The sequence below is a fragment of the Pleurodeles waltl genome, chromosome 2_2, assembly GCF_031143425.1.
Source record: "Pleurodeles waltl isolate 20211129_DDA chromosome 2_2, aPleWal1.hap1.20221129, whole genome shotgun sequence".
NCBI lineage: Eukaryota > Metazoa > Chordata > Amphibia > Caudata > Salamandridae > Pleurodeles > Pleurodeles waltl.
The window spans coordinates 891,216,254-891,235,607 of NC_090439.1; the positions used below are offsets into that span (position 1 = coordinate 891,216,254).

The following is a 19,354-nucleotide window of genomic DNA, read 5'->3' on the forward strand; positions in this document are numbered from 1 at the left end:
AAAGCAAGATGGAGGATTTTTCAAGGAGGGGGTCACTTCAGCTCTGGACAGCTTAGGGGTGGACCTGGCTGAGGGGGTGACTCCTTGTTTTTCTCATTATCGCTCTGGACTTGCTGCCAAAAGTGGGGTCTGTGTCCGGGCGACGGGCATCTCCACTGGCTGGAGTGCCCTGGGCACTGTAACACCAGGCCTGAGCCTTTGAGGCTCATCGCCAGGTGTTACAGTTCCTGCAGGGGGAGGTGTGAAGCGCCTCCACCCAGGACAGGCTTGGTTTCTGACCACAGAGTGCACAAAAGCACTCACCCCATTTGGTCAGAAACTCATCTGGAAGTGGAAGGCTGTCATAGGCTGGCCAGCCTTACACTATACAGAGGACATGTGTAAGATGCCCTCTGGGCGCATTTTTCATTAAATCCCACACTGGCATCAGTGTGGGCTTATAGTGCTGGGAAGTTTGATACCAAACTTCCCAGTATTCAGTGAAGCCATTATGGTGCTGTGAAGTTCGTAATGACAAACTCCCAAACCATATACTAAGAATTGACTTAGACACAGCAGGGGCATAGTGCTCATGAAGATATGTCCTCACCTGTGGAATAGTGCACCCTGCCGTAGGGCTGTAAGGCCTGCTAGAGGGGTGACTCACCTATGCCACAGGCAGTGGCTTGTCGGCATGGCGCTCTGAGGGGAGTGCCATGTCGACTTTGTCTTTTCTCACCATTAGCACACACAAGCTGCAAGCAAGGCAGTGTGCATGTACTGAGTGAGAGGTCCCTTAGGGTGGCATAATACATGCTGCAGCCCTTTAGGGACCTTCCCTGGCCACAGGGCCCTTGGTACCATGGGTACCTTTTACAAAGGGTCTTAACTGTGTGGCAGGGCTGTGCCAATTGTGGAAACAAAGGTACAGTTTTAGTGAAAGAACACTGGTGCTGGGGCCTGGTTAGCAGGGTCCAAGCACACTTTCAGTCAAAGTTGGAATCCACACTAGGCAAAAAGTACTGGGGGGGGAGGGAGGGGAGAGGAGCAACCATGCCAACAGTGGCATTTTCCTACATGTCAAGTCACTTGCCATGCTGAGGGTCCCCCCTGGATTCATCCCGTGGGTAGAGTCCTCCTGGGCCTTGCTGGTCCCCGGCAGCTCAGCTTTTGCTTCACCGCGACTTCTGCTTTTGCCAAGGCTTGTTGGTGACGTTTCCACGCCACTGACCGACTTCAATCTTCTAACCCACACGTGACGTCGACTGCAGCCTCCAGGAACTCTTCTCCTGCTCCGGAGCTGCATTGCTGACCGTCTTCATCCTACCAACCAACTTCTGGAACCACAGATTGGGGAGGGGAACAAGGGTTAGTGGTTCCTGCCGCCACCACCGGACATTCCTGCAACTTCTGGACTTTGCCCCCTTTTTTCACAGATCTTCCTATTCAGGAATCTACCGCTGGTTTCTTGCAGCCTTGTCTGGGCTTTTATTATCTTTTTTAGTCCTTTTGGGTGGTTCGGGGAAAATCAAGTAACTTACGCCTTTCTTCCTGGTCGTTGGGGCGCACTGTGGTACTTACCTTTAGTTCCCCCAGCTCCCCTCTACACATTCACTTACCTAGGTGGGGTCTTCCACTCGCATTCCATTTGTTTTAGTATATGGTTTGAGCTCTCCCTACGTTCACTATTGCTTATTGCTATTTGCACTGTTTTCTATTGCTTTCTATGCCTACGTCTGATTACTATTGTACATATCTAGTGTGTTTCTTACCTCCTATTGGAGGGTTGCCTCTCTAGTACTTTTGGTAATTGTTTCACTAAAATAAAGTACCTTTATTTTTCTAACAGTGTTTTCTTTCACATGTGAGTGCTGTGTGACTACAGTGGTATTGCATGAGCTTTGCATGTCTCCTAGATAAGTCTTGGCTGCTCATCCACAGCTACCTCTAGAGCGCCTGGCTTCTAGACACTGCCTACACTACACTAATAGGGGATACCTGGTATAATGTTTAAGTGCCTTAGGTCCCCTCCACACACCATTCCAGCTTCCTACAGCTATCTTCTGAGCCGAGCCAGAGGACAGGGCAACCAAAGCTGTTTTTCGGATACAGCCACGGTCTGGTGGCTGTGGCGGTCCGATGACCTCTGTAAGGGAACTCTTACCACTTTTAGGGTGGGCAGGAGGGGAACAGTGCTCACAGGCTGCGCTGATGTCACCACGTAACTTTCAATATCCGAATGGACTTCAGAGTCGGAGTCCTGGATGGAGAAGGCCTTCTCTTGTTCCAGCTCTTCCTGGGCATGTTACTCCACAAAGATATCCCTGGTGTCGGCCGGAGTCTTGTGAGCCATCTCCAACCTCTTCAAGAGGAAGGATTGCCGGCATCTCAGGTAGCTTCCTGGTGATCAGGGGAAAGGCAAAAGTTGCACACTAGATGTCAGTCGGTGTGGGGGAATTTCGAATGGCACCAAGGACAAAAACCAAATTGCATCCTTTCCATCAGCTCAGCATATGCTTCAGTGCCGCATGGTGAGACAGGCTCGAAACGGGTGAAGTTGCATCAGAGGGTGCTTGCCGGTGCAATGACCAACGAGTGGAGACTAACATGAAGATGGAAATACGCAATTGAGAAAACAATACCGTTGATAAAGGGAAGACGGAAGGAAATTTTGAACCGGAGCGAGTCAAAAGGCAGAGTAAAGGAACGTAATGACAGAGAGAAAACAATCTAACAAAGAAGTTGATGCCCACGTGCAGTATAACTTAGGAGTCACTCGATCCGGTAAATCTTAAATGCTTCTTTAAAGAAAAATAACACTCCAAACCCAAAACTAAATGACAGCAGTATGCAGAGAATGTATATCTACAGACACATAACATCATGCACAAGTTTCAAACACTTGTGCCCAACACTAGATGGCAAGATTATGCCAATCATATGTATCTACCTCCAATGCAAACAACTACAAAGGAGGACAAAACTATTGAATGACAAAGAAAAATCGATCCTACATCAAGCAAGTGGTTAGGTTGCATCTGGATCCCTACACAAATGTGACGCAGGTCATCTTGTTAAACTCCTAATTAGCACTGCATTTTATTTTTGCTGCTTCCCCAAGATGTTTGTCCAATACTCAGACTAAACACCAGGTCCATGACATGCCTACCATAGCTGATCAGCTTTCTACTGTTAGTTTTTAAATTCTATTCTGAACAGGATACAACACAAAATATTAATAAATCAGACAGCGTACAACATATTAAAAAACCACCATATAAGAAATAAAACATATTGCAAATGTGTGGAGTACTTGCCTGGGTCCCAACTGTGATGTTGGGCATTGAAGAAATACCAGTACTGGACTTGGGCTTTTTATTTTTTGCTCGTGCCTTTTCAAGCATTTTTTTCCTTTGGCTAAAAGGAACTACTCCCCTAGTTAGAAACAGAAATATGTATGTTTATTTAAAGCACTGGTTCAATGCACAAACATTAAAAAGAAAACAAATACAATAAATGTTTTAAACAAAACATTTTTTGTCTAGTAGCCTTTTTCAGGTTGCATGGTTTCCTACTACTGCTTAATTCACATTGTTAAACAGAAATATGCAGATAAATTCATTAAGATACAGGGATCCTGTCTGGACAACATTGGGGTTGACGACTAAATGTTCCTGAACCAGGCTAGCACCTGGGGAATAATCTAAGGTGATGACTCTGCAGTGAGAAGTTCATAACAACAACTGAGGGAGGATGTGGGGCAAGAGAACGGACATGGGAGGGGGAGAAGTACACAGGGAAGCCATTAAAAATATGCACAATGATGCTTAAAAAGAAAAGAAAAAAGTAGCATCTACAAAAATGAGCAGTGGAAGAATGCAAGTTTTGCATCCATGCTAAAGGGGAGGAACAACACAAATCGAGCAGGAACACCAAAATGAGGAAGGAAGACCGGCAGCTGACCAATACAAATCACACAAATTAGTGACAACTGAGCCAACCAATGGTAACAAATGGGTGGTGTAGGAAACTGGCTCTGTATATACTATATCAAAATTAGATATAGTGTGCACAGCGTACAGGGGTTCCCCATAGGCTTAACAGAGGCTAAATTAGATAATACTAATGCTCTCTTTTGTGGTAGCCTGGTCGAGCCGTTAGGCTTATCAGAGGGTAGTGCAAAGCATTTGTTGTAGACATAGTCAATAAATGAGGCACTCACTCATTGACTAACTACAGGCCAATTTTTTATATAGCAAAATAGACTGTTACTTTATAACTAGAACCAGAAGAACTTTGATGCAGTACGTACATTTGAAAGTAAGTATCAAGCATATGTATCAAAGGTACTTTGTTTGGTTGTAGCAGATAAGTAGCAATTTTCTATTTCAAAATTTGACACAGCGCAATTTTCCATGGGAGTCCATAGAGTCCTGGGGGGGAGGGGAAGTATTAGGACAGGAAAAAAAAAGTAAGTACACGACTTACGATTCCAGTCCACGGGTATTAGTAGGTCCACTGGTCAAAGTATAGGCTGAACCCAAAAGTGCACCCCCAGCAACACAGAGCCAGCTGGGGGCAGTGGTCACAGCTGGCGTCTGGTTTACAATGGAATACTATGAGGACGGGGGTGGGGGGGGGGGGGGGTACTTAGGGATAAGCCTGCAGGTATGTAACTGCGTCTTCGGAGGGCAGACCTGGGGGGGTTTAGGTGAGCACCGGGTGGGCGGGGCGCAGGTTAGTACCAAACACACACTCAATGACAGAGGGGCTTGCAGGGTGCAAACACAGCATCGGGCTCCCAATGCTTTTCAATAGGGGGACACCGGGGGTTACAAAGATGCTGCAGGCTGTGTCCAGGGGGTCGGTTCCAGGAAACCACAGGCTGGACAAGGAGGAGGGCCACCGGCTGAACGCTGCTGGACAGATGGTCTGAATTCTCAAGGCCAGGGGGCTGCGGGTACAGGGGTACCTTTGGGCGTCTGGTATCTTCATCCAGTTCTCCCACGGTCAGTGGGGTCCCTCTGGATTTAGGCTGCAGGCGGCGTGTTGGCCAGGAGGGGTCAACCCAGGGTGGAGACACGGTCACAATCGCCTGGGGACCTGCTCTGTACCAGGGGGGTGGGGGACGTCCTGGACAGGGGCCGTGGGCATCAAGTGCAGAGTGGGCAGGACTCACGGATCCGGGGCAGCTCTGTAGTTCGTTATGGAGTTTCTTATGGACAGGGCCGCTATCCTATTGAGTTCTTGGTCCTCTGGTGGGCAGGCAGTCCTCTGGGGGTTTGGAGAGCTCACTGGTTCTGCAGGATGCATCACTTTTTTGTATCAGGGCTTCTGAAGCTGCAGACAGGCCAGTAGAGCTGGGGCCTAGTCAGTTATCGTCTGGAGTCTTCACTGCTAAATCCAAGATTTAGGGGTGTTACAGCAGTCACAGGGGAGTAGCCAATGGCTACTGTCCCTGAGGGTGGCTACACCCTTCCTGTGTCCACTACCTTTGGTGGGTGAGGGGGGCACACTCCTAACCCTATTGGTCCCTGTCCTCCAAACCAAGATGGAGGATTCTGCAGGGAAAGGGTCAACTCAGCTTGGGACACCTCAGGAGTGGTCCTAGCTGGAGTGGGCATTCCTCCCTGTTTTACCTAATTTTCCGGTCAGGCTTGCTTCCAAAAGTGGGGCTTTGTCTCAGGGGGGCATGCACCGGAGATCTGAGCCTTTGAGGCTCACCACCAAGTGTGGCAGTTCCTCCAAAAAAAAGGAGTGGGGTCTGGTGGTAGTTTGAGGCACCTCCACCCAGACCAGGCTTTGTTTTCTGACTCCTGAGAGCACAAAGGCTCTCATCCCCTGGGGTCAGAAATGTGTCTTTTAGAGGCAGGCTGGCACAGACTGGTCAGCCTTACACTAAAGTGTTGGTTAAAATACAGGGGGGCATCTCTAAGATGCCCTCTGGGTGCATTGTAAAATAAATCGAACAGTGGCATCAGTGTGGGTTTATTGTGAGACGTTTGAAACCAAACTTCCCAGTCTTCAGTTAAGGCCATCACGAAGCTGTGGAGTTCGTAATGACAAACTCCCAGCCCATGTACTCAATAATGCCACACTGCACTAACAATGTAGAAGACTGGACTTAGACACTGTCTGAGCACATTGCTCAGCCAGCTATGCCCTCACCGGTGGTATAGTGCACCCTGCAATAGGGCTGTAAGGCCTGCCAGAAGGGTATCTTACATATGCCACAGGTGGTTGGTGGGCATGGCACCCTGAGAGGGATGCCATGTCGACTTTGCCTTTTTCTCCCCACCAACACACACAACCTGCAATGGCAATGTGCATGTGTTCGGTGAGGGATCCGTTAAGGGGGTACAATACATGCTGCAGACCTTAAGGACCCTTGGTACGTTTTACAAGGGACTTAGCTGGGTGCCAGGGGTGTGCCAATTGTGGAAACAATGGAACAGTTTAGGGAAAGAACACAGGTGCTGGGGCCTGGTTAGCAGGATCCCAGCACACACACAGTCAAGTTAGCATCAGATATCATGCAAAAAGTGTGTGGGTGGGGCGGAGTCGAGGGGAGGTTTGATACTGGAAACAAAGGGACAGGTGGTCTCAGCTCACTGGTAGAAACAAAAGAGCTTGAGGACACTGCATGTACTGTCTAGGTAACACCTAAGAAATATACCATATATGAACCATGGAGCCCTCTTCAGCCTTACATATTCCGCAGACAGATTTGTCCAGATACATGGCTTGAAGTTTGTGTGGTCAGGTACCAGTAATACAACCTGTCCAAGTGTTCTCTATGTGCTTAACACGTACAGTCCAGGATTACATCCTCCACAATGGTCTCTCCCCAAACCTGGTTCCCAGGTGAACTGGTGGCCCATCTCCACTATATTCATCCCCTTTAAGTGACACAAACCTAGTTCAGCCCACTGGATACTGTGCACTTCACTGCAAAATGCACCAAGGCAGTCAGGTCTCACGGCTCCTGCCTAGTCAGCAGGTGCAGTACTCAATGCCGTACTTACTGATAAATTCATCTTTCCACTTATCAGCTTAAAATCATGCTTGCTTCGACTAAAAGGTAATTGCCCCCATCCAAGTTCAGTATTCACTGCTTTTCTGTCTACTGAATACAAGGTGCTCACAGTCACAGTGAAGTTAGAGCTATGATGGATTGGAGATTTGGGTGGGACGAGGTGGAGTGAGGAAATGTTGTAAACCTTCAATGAGCAGCTGCAGAGTCCTAGGTTTCAATTAATGTGCTTGTAATCAAGACAAAGTGCACATTTTCGGGTCTGGCGCTCAGGGTAGCCACAATAGATCCCAAAGCTTTCTACCCACCACTCCATTATCCACGCGAACTAATTGTCAGTTTCCAGCACTGTCCAGACTTGAGGAAGTTATAAAAGGACCAACTTTATATACCACAAAAGATCTGGAAAGTCAGACCGCCATTGGTGACATCACTGTTTTCCTACTGGATTTTACTTCGCTCCTCTGCCCATTCAATATACAGTTGTAAATCCTAGGAGTATAATTTCCTCCTTAGCTGTCAGTATCTGCAGCACCTAGACGTTGCATAAGGATCTTAGCAAGATTTGTAACTGAACTATCACCAGCCATTTAAGTGGGAGGCCTCTCCATTTCTTTAAATCCTTGTTCATTTTGAGCAAAGGCCAGTTGGCTGCCAAGAACACAGACAAGGAGATGGTGAGAGTGATCCCAGAAGTACAAAATAGACTTCCTTTCCCATTTTAATAGGTATAGTGTCTATAGCCTTCTAAAGTACTCCCCCCTTGTTAAAGACAAATTTAAAGTCTCTTGTAGGAAGTTGGCTCTGTATGCACTATTTCAAAGTAAGGAATAGTATGCACAGAGTCCAAGGGTTCCCCTTAGAGGTAAGATAGTGGCAAAAAGAGATAATACTAATGCTCTATTTTGTGGTAGTGTGGTCGAGCAGTAGGCTTATCAAAGGAGTAGTGTTAAGCATTTGTTGTACATACGCACAGGCAATAAATGAGGAACACACACTCAGACAAATCCAGCCAATAGGTTTTGTTATAGAAAAATATATTTTCTTAGTTTATTTTAAGAACCACAGGTTCAAATTCTACATGTAATATCTCATTTGAAAGGTATTGCAGGTAAGTACTTTAGGAACTTTGAATTATTACAGTAGCATATATACTTTTTACATAAAACACAATAAGCTGTTTTAAAAGTGGACAGTGCAATTTTCACAGTTCCTGGGGGAGGTAAGTTATTGTTAGTTTTAGCAGGTAAGTAAATCACTTACAAGTCTCAGGTTTGGGTCCAAGGTAGCCCACCGTTGGGGGTTCAGAGCAACCCCAAAGTCACCACACCAGCAGCTCAGCGCCGGTCAGGTGCAGAGGTCAAAGAGGTGCCCAAAACACATAGGCTTCAATGGAGAAAAGGGGGTGCCCCGGTTCCAGTCTGCCCGCAGGTAAGTACCCGCGTCTTCGGAGGGCAGACCAGGGGGGTTTTGTAGGGCACCGGGGGTGACACAAGTCAGCACAAAAAGTACACCCTCAGCAGCGCGGGGGCGGCCGGGTGCAGTGTGCAAACACACGTCGGGTTTTCAATGATGTTCAATGAGAGACCAAGGTATCTCTTCAGCGGTGCAGGCAGGCAAGGGGGGGGCTCCTCGGGGTAGCCACCACCTGGGCACAGGAGAGGGCCTCCTGGGGGTCACTCCTGCACAGAAGTTCCGTTCCTTCAGGTGCTGGGGGCTGCGGGTGCAGGGTCTTTTCCAGCCGTCGGGACTTTAGGTTCAGGCAGTCGCGGTCAGGGGGGAGCCTCGGGATTCCCTCTGCAGGAGTCGCTGTGGGGGCTCAGGGGGGACAACTTTGGTTACTCACGGTCTCGGAGTCGCCGGAGGGTCCTCCCTGAGGTGTTGGATCTCCACCAGTCGAGTCGGGGTCGCCGGGTGCAGTGTTGCAAGTCTCACGCTTCTTGCGGGGATTTGCAGGGGTCTTTAAATCTGCTCCTCTGTAACAAAGTTGCAGTTCTTTTGGAGCAGTGCCGCTGTCCTCGGGAGTTTCTTGTCTTTCTTGAAGCAGGGCAGTCCTCAGAGGATTCAGAGGTCGCTGGTCCCTTGGAAAGCGTCGCTGGAGCAGGTTTCTTTGGAAGGCAGGAGATAGGCCGTTAAGTCTGGGGCCAAGGCAGTTGGTGTCTTCTGTTCTTCCTCTGCAGGGGTTTTTCAGCTCAGCAGTCTTCTTCTTCTTGTAGTTTCAGGAATCTAAATCTTTAGGTTCAGGGAAGCCCTTAAATACTAAATTTGAGGGCGTGTTTAGGTCTGGGGGGTTAGTAGCCAACGGCTACTAGCCCTGAGGGTGGGTACACCCTCTTTGTGCCTCCTCCCAAGGGGAGGGGGTCACATCCCTAATCCTATTGGGGGAATCTGCAAGATGGAGGATTTCTAAAAGATAGAGTCACTTCAGCTCAGGACACCTTAAGGGCTGTCCTGACTGGCCAGTGACTCCTCCTTGTTATTCTCATTATTTCCCCCAGCCTTGCCGCCAAAAGTGGGGCCGTGGCCGGAGGGGGCGGGCAACTCCACTAGCTGGACTGCCCTGTGGTGCTGGAACAAAGGGGGTGAGCCTTTGAGGCTCACCGCCAGGTGTTACAGCTCCTGCCTGGGGGAGGTGTTAGCATCTCCACCCAGTGCAGGCTTTGTTACTGGCCTCAGAGTGACAAAGGCACTCTCCCCATGGGTCCAGCAACATGTCTCGGTTGTGTCTCGGTTGTGGCAGGCTGCTGGAACCAGTCAGCCTACACAGATAGTCGGTTAAGGTTTCAGGGGGCACCTCTAAGGTGCCCTCTGGGGTGTATTTTACAATAAAATGTACACTGGTATCAGTGTGCATTTATTGTGCTGAGAAGTTTGATACCAAACTTCCCAGTTTTCAGTGTAGCCATTATGGTGCTGTGGAGTTCGTGTAAAACAGACTCCCAGACCATATACTCTTATGGCTACCCTGCACTTACAATGTCTAAGGTTTTGTTTAGACACTGTAGGGGTACCATGCTCATGCACTGGTGCCCTCACCTATGGTATAGTGCACCATGCCTTAGGGCTGTAAGGCCTGCTAGAGGGGTGACTTATCTATACCTGCATAGGCAGTGAGAGGCTGGCATGGCACCCTGAGGGGAGTGCCATGTCGACTTACTCGTTTTGTTCTCGCCAGCACACACAAGCTGGCAAGCAGTGTGTCTGTGCTGAGTGAGGGGTCTCCAGGGTGGCATAAGGTATGCTGCAGCCCTTAGAGACCTTCCTTGGCATGAGGGCCCTTGGTACCAGGGGTACCATATACAAGGGACTTATCTGGATGCCAGGGTGTGCCAATTGTGGATACAAAAGTACAGGTTAGGGAAAGAACACTGGTGCTGGGGCCTGGTTAGCAGGCCTCAGCACACTTTCAATTCAAAACATAGCATCAGCAAAGGCAAAAAGTCAGGGGGTAACCATGCCAAGGAGGCATTTCCTTACATCTCTGATTTGTCTATTAATTGTAGGCCTGTCACTTGCTCAAATAGTACTCAATAACTCACAGTGATGAGTGATAGCTGTAGCACAGAGCAGTCAGCATTAATCAAAGGAAAAAGTGTCAAGCATTTAGTAGTACCAGAACAGTCAATAAGCAAAAAACAAAAAAAATACAACACGAATTTATAAAATTGAGGTTATTTTTTCGATAGACACCTAAACAACAAATCTTTTATGGGAAACCGGAGATATTATTCAAAGTTAAAATAAATCACTGTAGTTCAATATTCAAGGTACAATAAATAGTTGCAAGTGGTTTAGTGGTGCTGAGCCACCGGGCTGGAATGGCTACTAAAGCTCTGATGGGAAACAGGACGTGGAAGCCAGTCACATGGACAACGTAGGTCTAGAGAGACCGTTATCAGTCAGGTCTAGCAATTCAGCAAAAAAATGGCTCTCATGATGGGGATGCAGGATACTGAAGGTGTGGTGGGTTTTCCTGGGGCCACCATGGATCCATGAACGTCAAGGATCATCTCCAGGCTCGATCACCCACAGTGCAGGGCCAGTACCAGCAGGTCAGTCCCTCAGCAGTTACTTGTAGGTAAGTAAATATTCCCTATCTGGGCCCCAGAGTTCACTCCGACTTTGGTTATAGATCTAACAACTTTCGGGGCACCTTGTGACATTCAGGACTCCGCTTTTATGCCATCTTCATCTTTGGGGGCGTGGAGGACTCACTAGCCAAAGGGACAACAGTTCCCACAAGGAAATCCTTCCTAGTTACGCAATTTCCTGGAAGTCTGGCCAAAACAATCCCAGAGTACCCTTGCCTGCATGAATCATAGATGACCTAAGTCTTTTTCCCCATGTGTGAAGTTCGGGGTACACCCCGAAGGAGTACAATGAGCCACTTCTCCTATCAAACAAGTTCTACAACAGGTTTCCACCTTCTAGAGGAGATGCCAGCCTGTCTGTTTACACAAAGGAGCAGGCAGGCTAAGATATAGCCACCATTAGCTTCAATGAGACCGTGGCTTCTTTGAAGCTAGGCCATCTGGGGAGACGACCTGTTAGCCATCGGCTGGAGAAGGTCACACCTCTTCCCACCAACAGTTTTTAGGGTCAAGTGCTCAAGCACGCTGGCCTGTTGTAATCGCTCTATGGGCTTTTAACCTTTTAACCGCACCCACCCTTGCTATGCATTCTTTGCTGGGCCTGTTTCAAATGCTTCATTTTTATTGGTGCATTTTGTGAAATGTCTCTCCTTTGTGTGGTGAGTTCCCTCCCAGATGATTTCACTAACTGAACATTTTTGCTGGCCAACACTACATCACGCTTCCTCCTGTTACAGTGTGTGTAAGGAACTGCCTCCTTGGCATTGTTACCCCCTGACTTTTTGCCTTTGCTGATGCCAAGTTATGATTTGAAAGTGTGCTGAGGCCTGCTAACCAGGCCCCAGCACCAGTGTTCTTTCCCTAACCTGTACTTTTGTTTTCACAATTGGCACACCCTGGCATCCAGGTAAGTCCCTTGTAACTGGTACCCCTGGTACCAAGGGCCCTGATGCCAGGGAAGGTCTATAAGGGATGCAACATGTCTTATGCCATCCTGGGTACCCCTCACTCAGCACATGCACACTGCTTGCCAGCTTGTGTGTGCTGGTGGGGAGAAAATGACTAAGTCGACATGGCACTCCCCTCAGAGTGCCATGCCAACCTCACACTGCCTATGGCATAGATGAACGAGTTACTTACCTTCGGTAACGACTTTTCTGGTGGATACATTAGCTACCTGTGGATTCCTCACCTATTGAATACTCCCATTGCGCCAGCATTCGACGGAAATCTTCTTCCTGACTTCTGCACGTCGACGAGGACGTCACAAATGCCCACGCGACGCCGTCTGACGGCATACAGGCAATAAGAGGTCCTCGCCGACGTCAGTACCAACATTTTTTACGTGCCTGAGACTAATAGGCCATTGAGATAAATAATCAAATAACAGTATTTAATGATATTCAAGATAAAAACATTTCAAAACACCCAAGATTTTTTTTTTTTTAAAGATAAATAAATAAATACATTAATAAATATATACAATATATGTACAAGCCCTCAAATACCAAGAGGAGCAAACCCAAGAATAACTTTGTTAGACCAGACAAGCAACGGGGAGGCGGGTGGGACCGTGAGGAATTCACAGGTAGCTAATGTATCCACCAGAAAAGTCGTTACCAAAGGTAAGTAACTCGTTCTTCTGATGGATACAACTACCTGTGGATTCCTCACCTATTGAATAGAGTCCCAAAGCAGTACCGCACTCGGTGGTGGGTGCCTGAATGGTCAAACCAAGAAATCATGCAGCACTGACCGTGCAAAATGGCCACCCCTCCTAACCTCAGAGTCCAAGCAGTAATGCTTCGCAAAAGTGTGGAGGGATGACCAAGTTGCGGCCTTGCAGATGTCGACCACAGGAACACCCCTAGCCAAGACCGACTTAGCTCTGGTGGAATGAGCTCTTATACCATCAGGGGGTTCTTTCTTTGCTGAAGAGTAACACATTTTAATGCAAAGAATGACCCACCTGGAGAGTGTTCTCTTGTGGACTGCCTTTCCTCTTTCCCACGTACCCGATGAAGAGCTGATCCTCCAGCCTGAAATCCTTTGTTCTGTCCACATAAAAGCTTAGCGCTCTCCTCGGGTCTAAGAGGTGTAGTCTCTCTTCTTCTTTTGTAGGATGAGGCGGAGGATAAAACGAGGAAAGAGTAATCGTTTGGGCCATATGAAAGGGTGAAACAACCTTCAGTAGGAAAGCAGCCTTGGTCCTCAACACCACCTTATCCCCATAAAAAGATGAGTAAGGGGGTTTAACAGATAGAGCCTGCAGCTCACTCACTCTTCTTGCGGAAGTAATTGCAACAAGGAACAGTCTTTAGGACCAATAACCTTAAAGGGCAAGAATGCATAGGCTCAAACGGGGAACCCATAAGAAAAGTAAGAACCAGGTTTAGATCCCACTGAGGCATAATGAAAGGAGTGGGAGGAAATTTGTTAATAAGACCTTTTAAAAATCTAAGTACTATAGGGGATTTGAATAGAGAAGGCTGGTCCGGAAGACATAGAAAGGCTGACAGGGCAGACAAATACCCCTTAACTGCAGCCACTGCACAACCCCTCTGTGCAAGAGACAATGCAAAAGACAAGATATCTGATAAGTGAGCACGTAAGGGATCAATTTGCCTCTCTCCACACCAAATCACAAATTTAGCCCACCTATTAGCATAGATAGATTTAGTGGAGTGTCGCCTGGCCGATAAGATAACATCCACTACATCAGGCGGGAGAGAAAAGGAACTCAGGTTGCCCCGTTCAATCTCCAGGCATGAAGGTGCAGGCTCTGGAGGTTGGAGTGTAAAACCTGCCCCTGCGAGAGGATGTCTGCCCTGAGAGGGAGACAGAGCGGAGGGCACAGTGAGAGTTGGAGAAGGTCCGTGTACCATACCCTCCTTGGCCAATCCGGAGCTATTAAGATGATTTGGGCCCGGTCTTGACGTATTTTCCTCAAAACTCGAGGAATCAAGGGTATTTGGGGGGGGGGGGGGAGCAACTGGTCGCACCAAGTTATCTGAAACGCGTCCCCCAATGCTCCTTGTCCCGGATACTGGAGGCTGCAGAATAACGGGCAGTGCGAGTTCTCCCGACTGGGAAACCGATCTATCCGAGGAAATCCCCACATCTGTAAGATGGAGACGCCACTCGTGATCGGCCGAGAAATGGCGACTGAGACTGTCCACACGCACGTTCAAGACTCCGGCCAGATGATTTGCTACCAAGCAAATCTGATGGTCCTTTGCCCAGGACCAAAGCCGTAGAGCTTCTCTGCAGAGAAGGTACGACCCTACTCCTCTCTGCTTGTTTATATACCACATCGCGGTAGTATTGTCCGTCAGGACCTGAACCAACTGACCGCAAAGGGATGGGAGGAAGGCCTTGAGAGCCAGACGTACAGCCCGCAACTCCAACAGATTTATGTGAAACATCTGTTCTATTGGAGTCCAAAGACCTTTGATCTCCAGGTCCCCCAGATGAGCTCCCCACCCTAGAGTGGAAGCATCCGTTATAATTGTGGCCACAGGAGGAGCTTGCGAGAACGGCCTTCCTCGGGAAAGATTGCCGTCCGCAATCCACCATTTCAAATCTGTGGCAGCATCTCTGGAGATCCTCACCGAACCTTCGAGATCTCCTTTGTGTTGAGACCACTGCTTTCGGAGGCACCACTGAAGAGAGCTCATGTGCCAGCGAGCGTGAGTGACCAGCAGTATGCAAGAAGCAAACAGACCAAGAAGGCGCAGGACCTTGAGGACTGGAATGACCGATCCACTTCGAAACATTGGAACCAACGCCTGGATGTCCTGAATCCGCGGACGAAAGGCTTGATTCAATGTTGTATCCAGAACTGCCCCTATGAACAGGAGGCGCTGAGAGGGCTCTAGGTGAGATTTGGGCACATTCACTGAAAAACCCAGGTCGATCAACAACTGAGCAGTCGTCTGAAGGTGATGCAACACGAGCTCCGGAGACTTGGCTTTGATCAACCAGTCGTCCAGATAAGGAAATACTGCTATCCCCTTCCTTCTGAGCTCTGCCGCAACCACCGACATCACCTTTGTAAAGACTCGAGGTGCTAAAGTAAGACCAAATGGGAGGACCACAAACTGATAGTGCTGTGACCCCACCACAAACCGGAGATACTTCCTGTGCAACTTGAGTATCGGGATATGAAAGTAAGCATCCTGCAAGTCGACAGACCCCATCCAATCTCCATCATTCAGCGCCAAAAGCAACTGAGCTAGAGTCAGCATCTTGAACTTTTCCTGTTTGAGGAACCAATTCAAGATCCTCAGGTCCAGGATTGGCCTCAACCGACCATCCTTCTTGGGGATCAGGAAGTATCTTGAGTAACAACCCTGACCCCTTTCCTGCTCTGGAACCAACTCAAAGCACCCTTTGAAAGGAAGACATGAACCTCCTGTTGTAGCAACAGGAGATGATCTTCTGAACAGTAGGAAGGGCGGGGAGGGATGGGGGCGGAAACTCCCGAAAGGGAAGGGCATAGTCTTTTCTCACAATGCTGGTGACCCAGGAGTCTGATGTTATGACCTCTCACTTGGGGAGAAAGTTCAATAACCTCCCCCCTACAGGAGTGGAGTGAGAAGGAATTGGTGGACGTATAAGGCTGCTTCCCATGCTGCACCCCTCCAGAGGAAGAGGCAGAGTGCTGCTGGGTGGCTCCTCTGGTCCGGACCCTACCCCTCCTTCTGTAAGATCTATAGGAGAGAGCAGAGGTGGGTTGATGCTGGAACTTCCCTCGAAAGGAGGAGGAACCACAACCAAATCCTCGAAACCTCCTAAAAAGTCTGGAGGAAGCAGAAGAAGAGGCTTGCAAGCCTAAAGACTTGGCAGTGGCCCTACTCTCCTTGAACCTCTCTAGAGCTGAATCAGCCTTGGAGCCGAAAAGCTTATCGCCATCGAAAGGAAGGTCTAAGAGGGTCGACTGTACATCAGAAGAAAATCCAGAGCTACGAAGCCAGGCTTGCCTCCTTGTAGCCACAGCAGTACCCGTAGCCCTGGCAACAGAGTCAGTCGTATCTAACCCAGATTGAATAACTTGGGTTGCCGCTGCTTGAGCATCAGAAACCAGGCTCATTAATTCTTGGGGCACCTCAGTATGAGTCGACTTTATCTCATCCATCAGGGCGTAAATGTATCTCCCTAAAATACATGTAGCATTGGTGGATTTCAAAGCCATGCTACATGACGAGAAAGCCTTCTTCGACAACATGTCCATTTTCTTAGAGTCTCTATCTGAGGGCACAGCTGGAAAGGATCCTGGAGCAGACCGGGCTGAGCATGAAGCCTGAACCACTAGGCTTTCAGGAGTTGGGTGCCTGGAGAGGAAGCCTGGGTCAGCAGGTGCAACTCGATACCTTCGAGCCACAGATCTATTCACCGCCAAAGATGACACTGGCTTCTTCCAGATTTCCATGATCGGATCCAACAGAGCCTCATTAAAAAGCAGAAGTGGCTCTGCAGTTGTTGAGGCAGGATGCAACACTTCTGTTAAGATGTTTGGCTTAGGCTCAGACACTGGTAAAGGGAGGTCCAAAAAGTCAGACGCCTTTCTGATGACCGAATGAAATGTTGCCGCTTCCTCCGTGTACTCCCCAGGTGACGACAAGTCCCATTCTGGAGAGGTGTCCAGACCACTAGCCGTGTCCAAGCCATGGAGTTCTTCATGAGAGTCCTCAATCTCCCCTTCCTCCAATGTCTGCCTCCTATATTCTTGTTCTTCAAGGAGGCGAAGAGCAAGCCTCCTCGAATGTAGTCTCTCCTCTATCCTCGGCGTCGACAGGGCGTCAGCAGATGTCGAAGCTTGACGCCGCTCCTCGGATCCATCAGACGACGGATCTAACGGCGCCATGGATTTCTTCGGCGCCGAATGAGGAGGAGGACGTACAGAAGACTGATCCGGGGCCGGTGCAGGTCTACTCGGCGTCGCTGGCTGAGACGCTGACGCCACAGGCGCCGACACCGGCGCCAAGCCCACATTTCCCAAGGGAAAAAAGGGCATAATGGGGGACGGTCGTAGCGGAGCCGGAGCACCCATATTGAAGGCCAAAGGGCCCGAAGGACCAGCCGGTCCACCACCTGGAGCCATCTGTTGAAAGATGGAGAACATCGCATTCAAGAATGCGAAACTATCGGCTCAAGGGGCCGGGAAAGCCGGGTACTGAGGAGCCGGGGTTGGAGGCGACCGACGCCGGTCCTGACGTCTGCAAAGTCGGAGAAAACTCTTGACATTGTGGAACCTTGAACACCGAAGGAGGATTAACAGGCGACGTCGGCGAAGTCGGAGATGCCAACGGCGTCTGCGGTTGGGGAGAGATGGTGGGACTAACTTCCCAAGTCTTCCGACGTCGAGTCGAAGGTGATCTCGATCGCGACCTCTCCCTACTTGACCGGCGTCGAGATTCGACGACGCCGGGATTCCCGATGACGCCGATACGACTTCAGTGAAGACGACTTGCGGTGATGTCTTTTCTCCTTTTTCTTTGACTTCGCCAAAAAAAGCTTGGCCTCACGTTCTTTTAAGGCCTTTGGATTCATACGTTGACAAGAGTCACACTTGTCAACGTTGTGGTCGGAACTAAGACACCACAAACAGTCAGAATGTGGGTCCGTAACCGACATTTTGCCACCGCACTCGTTGCAGGGCTTGAATACTGACTTTCTTTGCGACATTGTAACTGTCTCAAGCAAAAACAACAAAAATAACTAACTACGTCGAGTAGTAACAGTAGCTCCCTCGAAGAATAACAGTCGTTCGAATGGCACGGAAAAAAGGGCCGCGTGGGCAACTGACGTCCTCGTCGACGTGCAGAAGCTAGGAAGAAAATTTCCGTCGAATGCTTGCACAATGGGAGTATTCAATAGGTGAGGAATCCAAAAGGTAGATGTATCCATCAGAAAAGTCACCCCTCTAGCAGGTCTTATAGCCCTAAGGCAGGGTGCATTAGACCTTTTAAGTGCAGGGTGGCCATAAGAGTATATGGTCTGGAAGTCTGTCAAACACGAACTCCACAGCACCATAATGGCTACACTGAAAACTGGGAAGTTTGGTATCACTTCTCAGCACAATAAATCCACACTGATGCCAGTGTGCACTTTATTGTAAAAATACACCCAGGGGGCATCTTAGAGATGCCCCCTCAAAACATACCCGACTTCCAGTGTGGGCCAACTAGTTTTTGCCAGCCTGCCACACACCAGACATGTTGCTGGCCACAAGGGGAGAGTGCCTTTGTCACTCTGTGGCCAGTAACAAAGCCTGTACTGGGTGGAGGTGCTTCTCACCTCCCCCTGCAGAAACTAACACCTGGCGGTGAGCCTCAAAAGCTCACCCCCTTTGTTACAGCGCCACAGGGCATCCCAGCTAGTGGAGATGCCCGCCCCTCACACCACAGCCCCCACTTTTGGCGGGAAGGCCGGTGGAGATAATGAGAAAAACAAGGAGGGGTCACTGGCCAGTCAGGACAACCCCTAAGGTGTCCTGAGCTGAGGTGACTGACTTTTAGAAATCATCCATCTTGCAGATAGAGGATTCCCCCAATAGGATTAGGAATGTGCCCCCCTCCCCAGCGGGAGGAGGCACAAAGAGGGTGTAGCCACCCTCGGGGCTAGTAGCCACTGGCTACTAGCCTCCCAGACCTAAACACACCCCTAAACTGAGTATTTAGGGACCCCCAGAACCAAGCAAGATAGATTCCTGCAACCTGAAGACGAAGAAGGACTGCTGACCTGAAGCCCTGCAGAGAAGACAGACACAAACTGCTTTGGCCCCAGCCCTACCGGCCTGTCTCCCCACTTCGAGAAAAACTGCAACAGCGACGCGTCCCCCGGGGTCCAGCGACCTCCGAAGCCTCAGAGGACTACCCTGCATCTAAAAGGACCAAGAACTCCAGAGGACAGCGGCTCTGTTCCAAAGAAACTGCAACTTTGCAACAAAGAAGAAACTTTTAAAGACCACATGTTTCCCGCCGGAAGCGTGAGACTTTCCACTCTGCACCTGACGCCCCCGGCTCAACCTGTGGAAAAACAACACTACAGGGAGGACTCCCCGGCGACTGCGAGCCTGTGAGTAGCCAGAGTTGACCCCCCCTGAGCCCCCATAGCGACGCCTTCAGAGGGAATACAGAGGCTCCCCCTGACCGCGACTGCCTGCTTCAAAGAACCCGACACCTGGTAAACACACTGCACCCGCAGCCCACAGGACCTGAAGGATCCGACCTCCAGTGCAGGAGCGACC

At 49.3% G+C, this 19,354-nt stretch overlaps 1 protein-coding gene across 8 annotated transcripts in view; it reads right to left on the bottom strand.

Annotated features, from left to right (window-relative positions):
• The window catches only part of UBR5 (ubiquitin protein ligase E3 component n-recognin 5), a 1,605,594-nt gene that overhangs the window by 1,341,725 nt on the left and 244,515 nt on the right, over positions 1 to 19,354 (bottom strand). For all 8 annotated transcript variants that reach the window (XM_069220579.1, XM_069220580.1, XM_069220578.1 and 5 more), the window contains one exon: positions 3,297 to 3,414. In XM_069220579.1, coding sequence (XP_069076680.1) covers positions 3,297 to 3,414 — 118 coding nt within the window. The remainder of the gene's footprint in view (positions 1 to 3,296; positions 3,415 to 19,354) is intronic.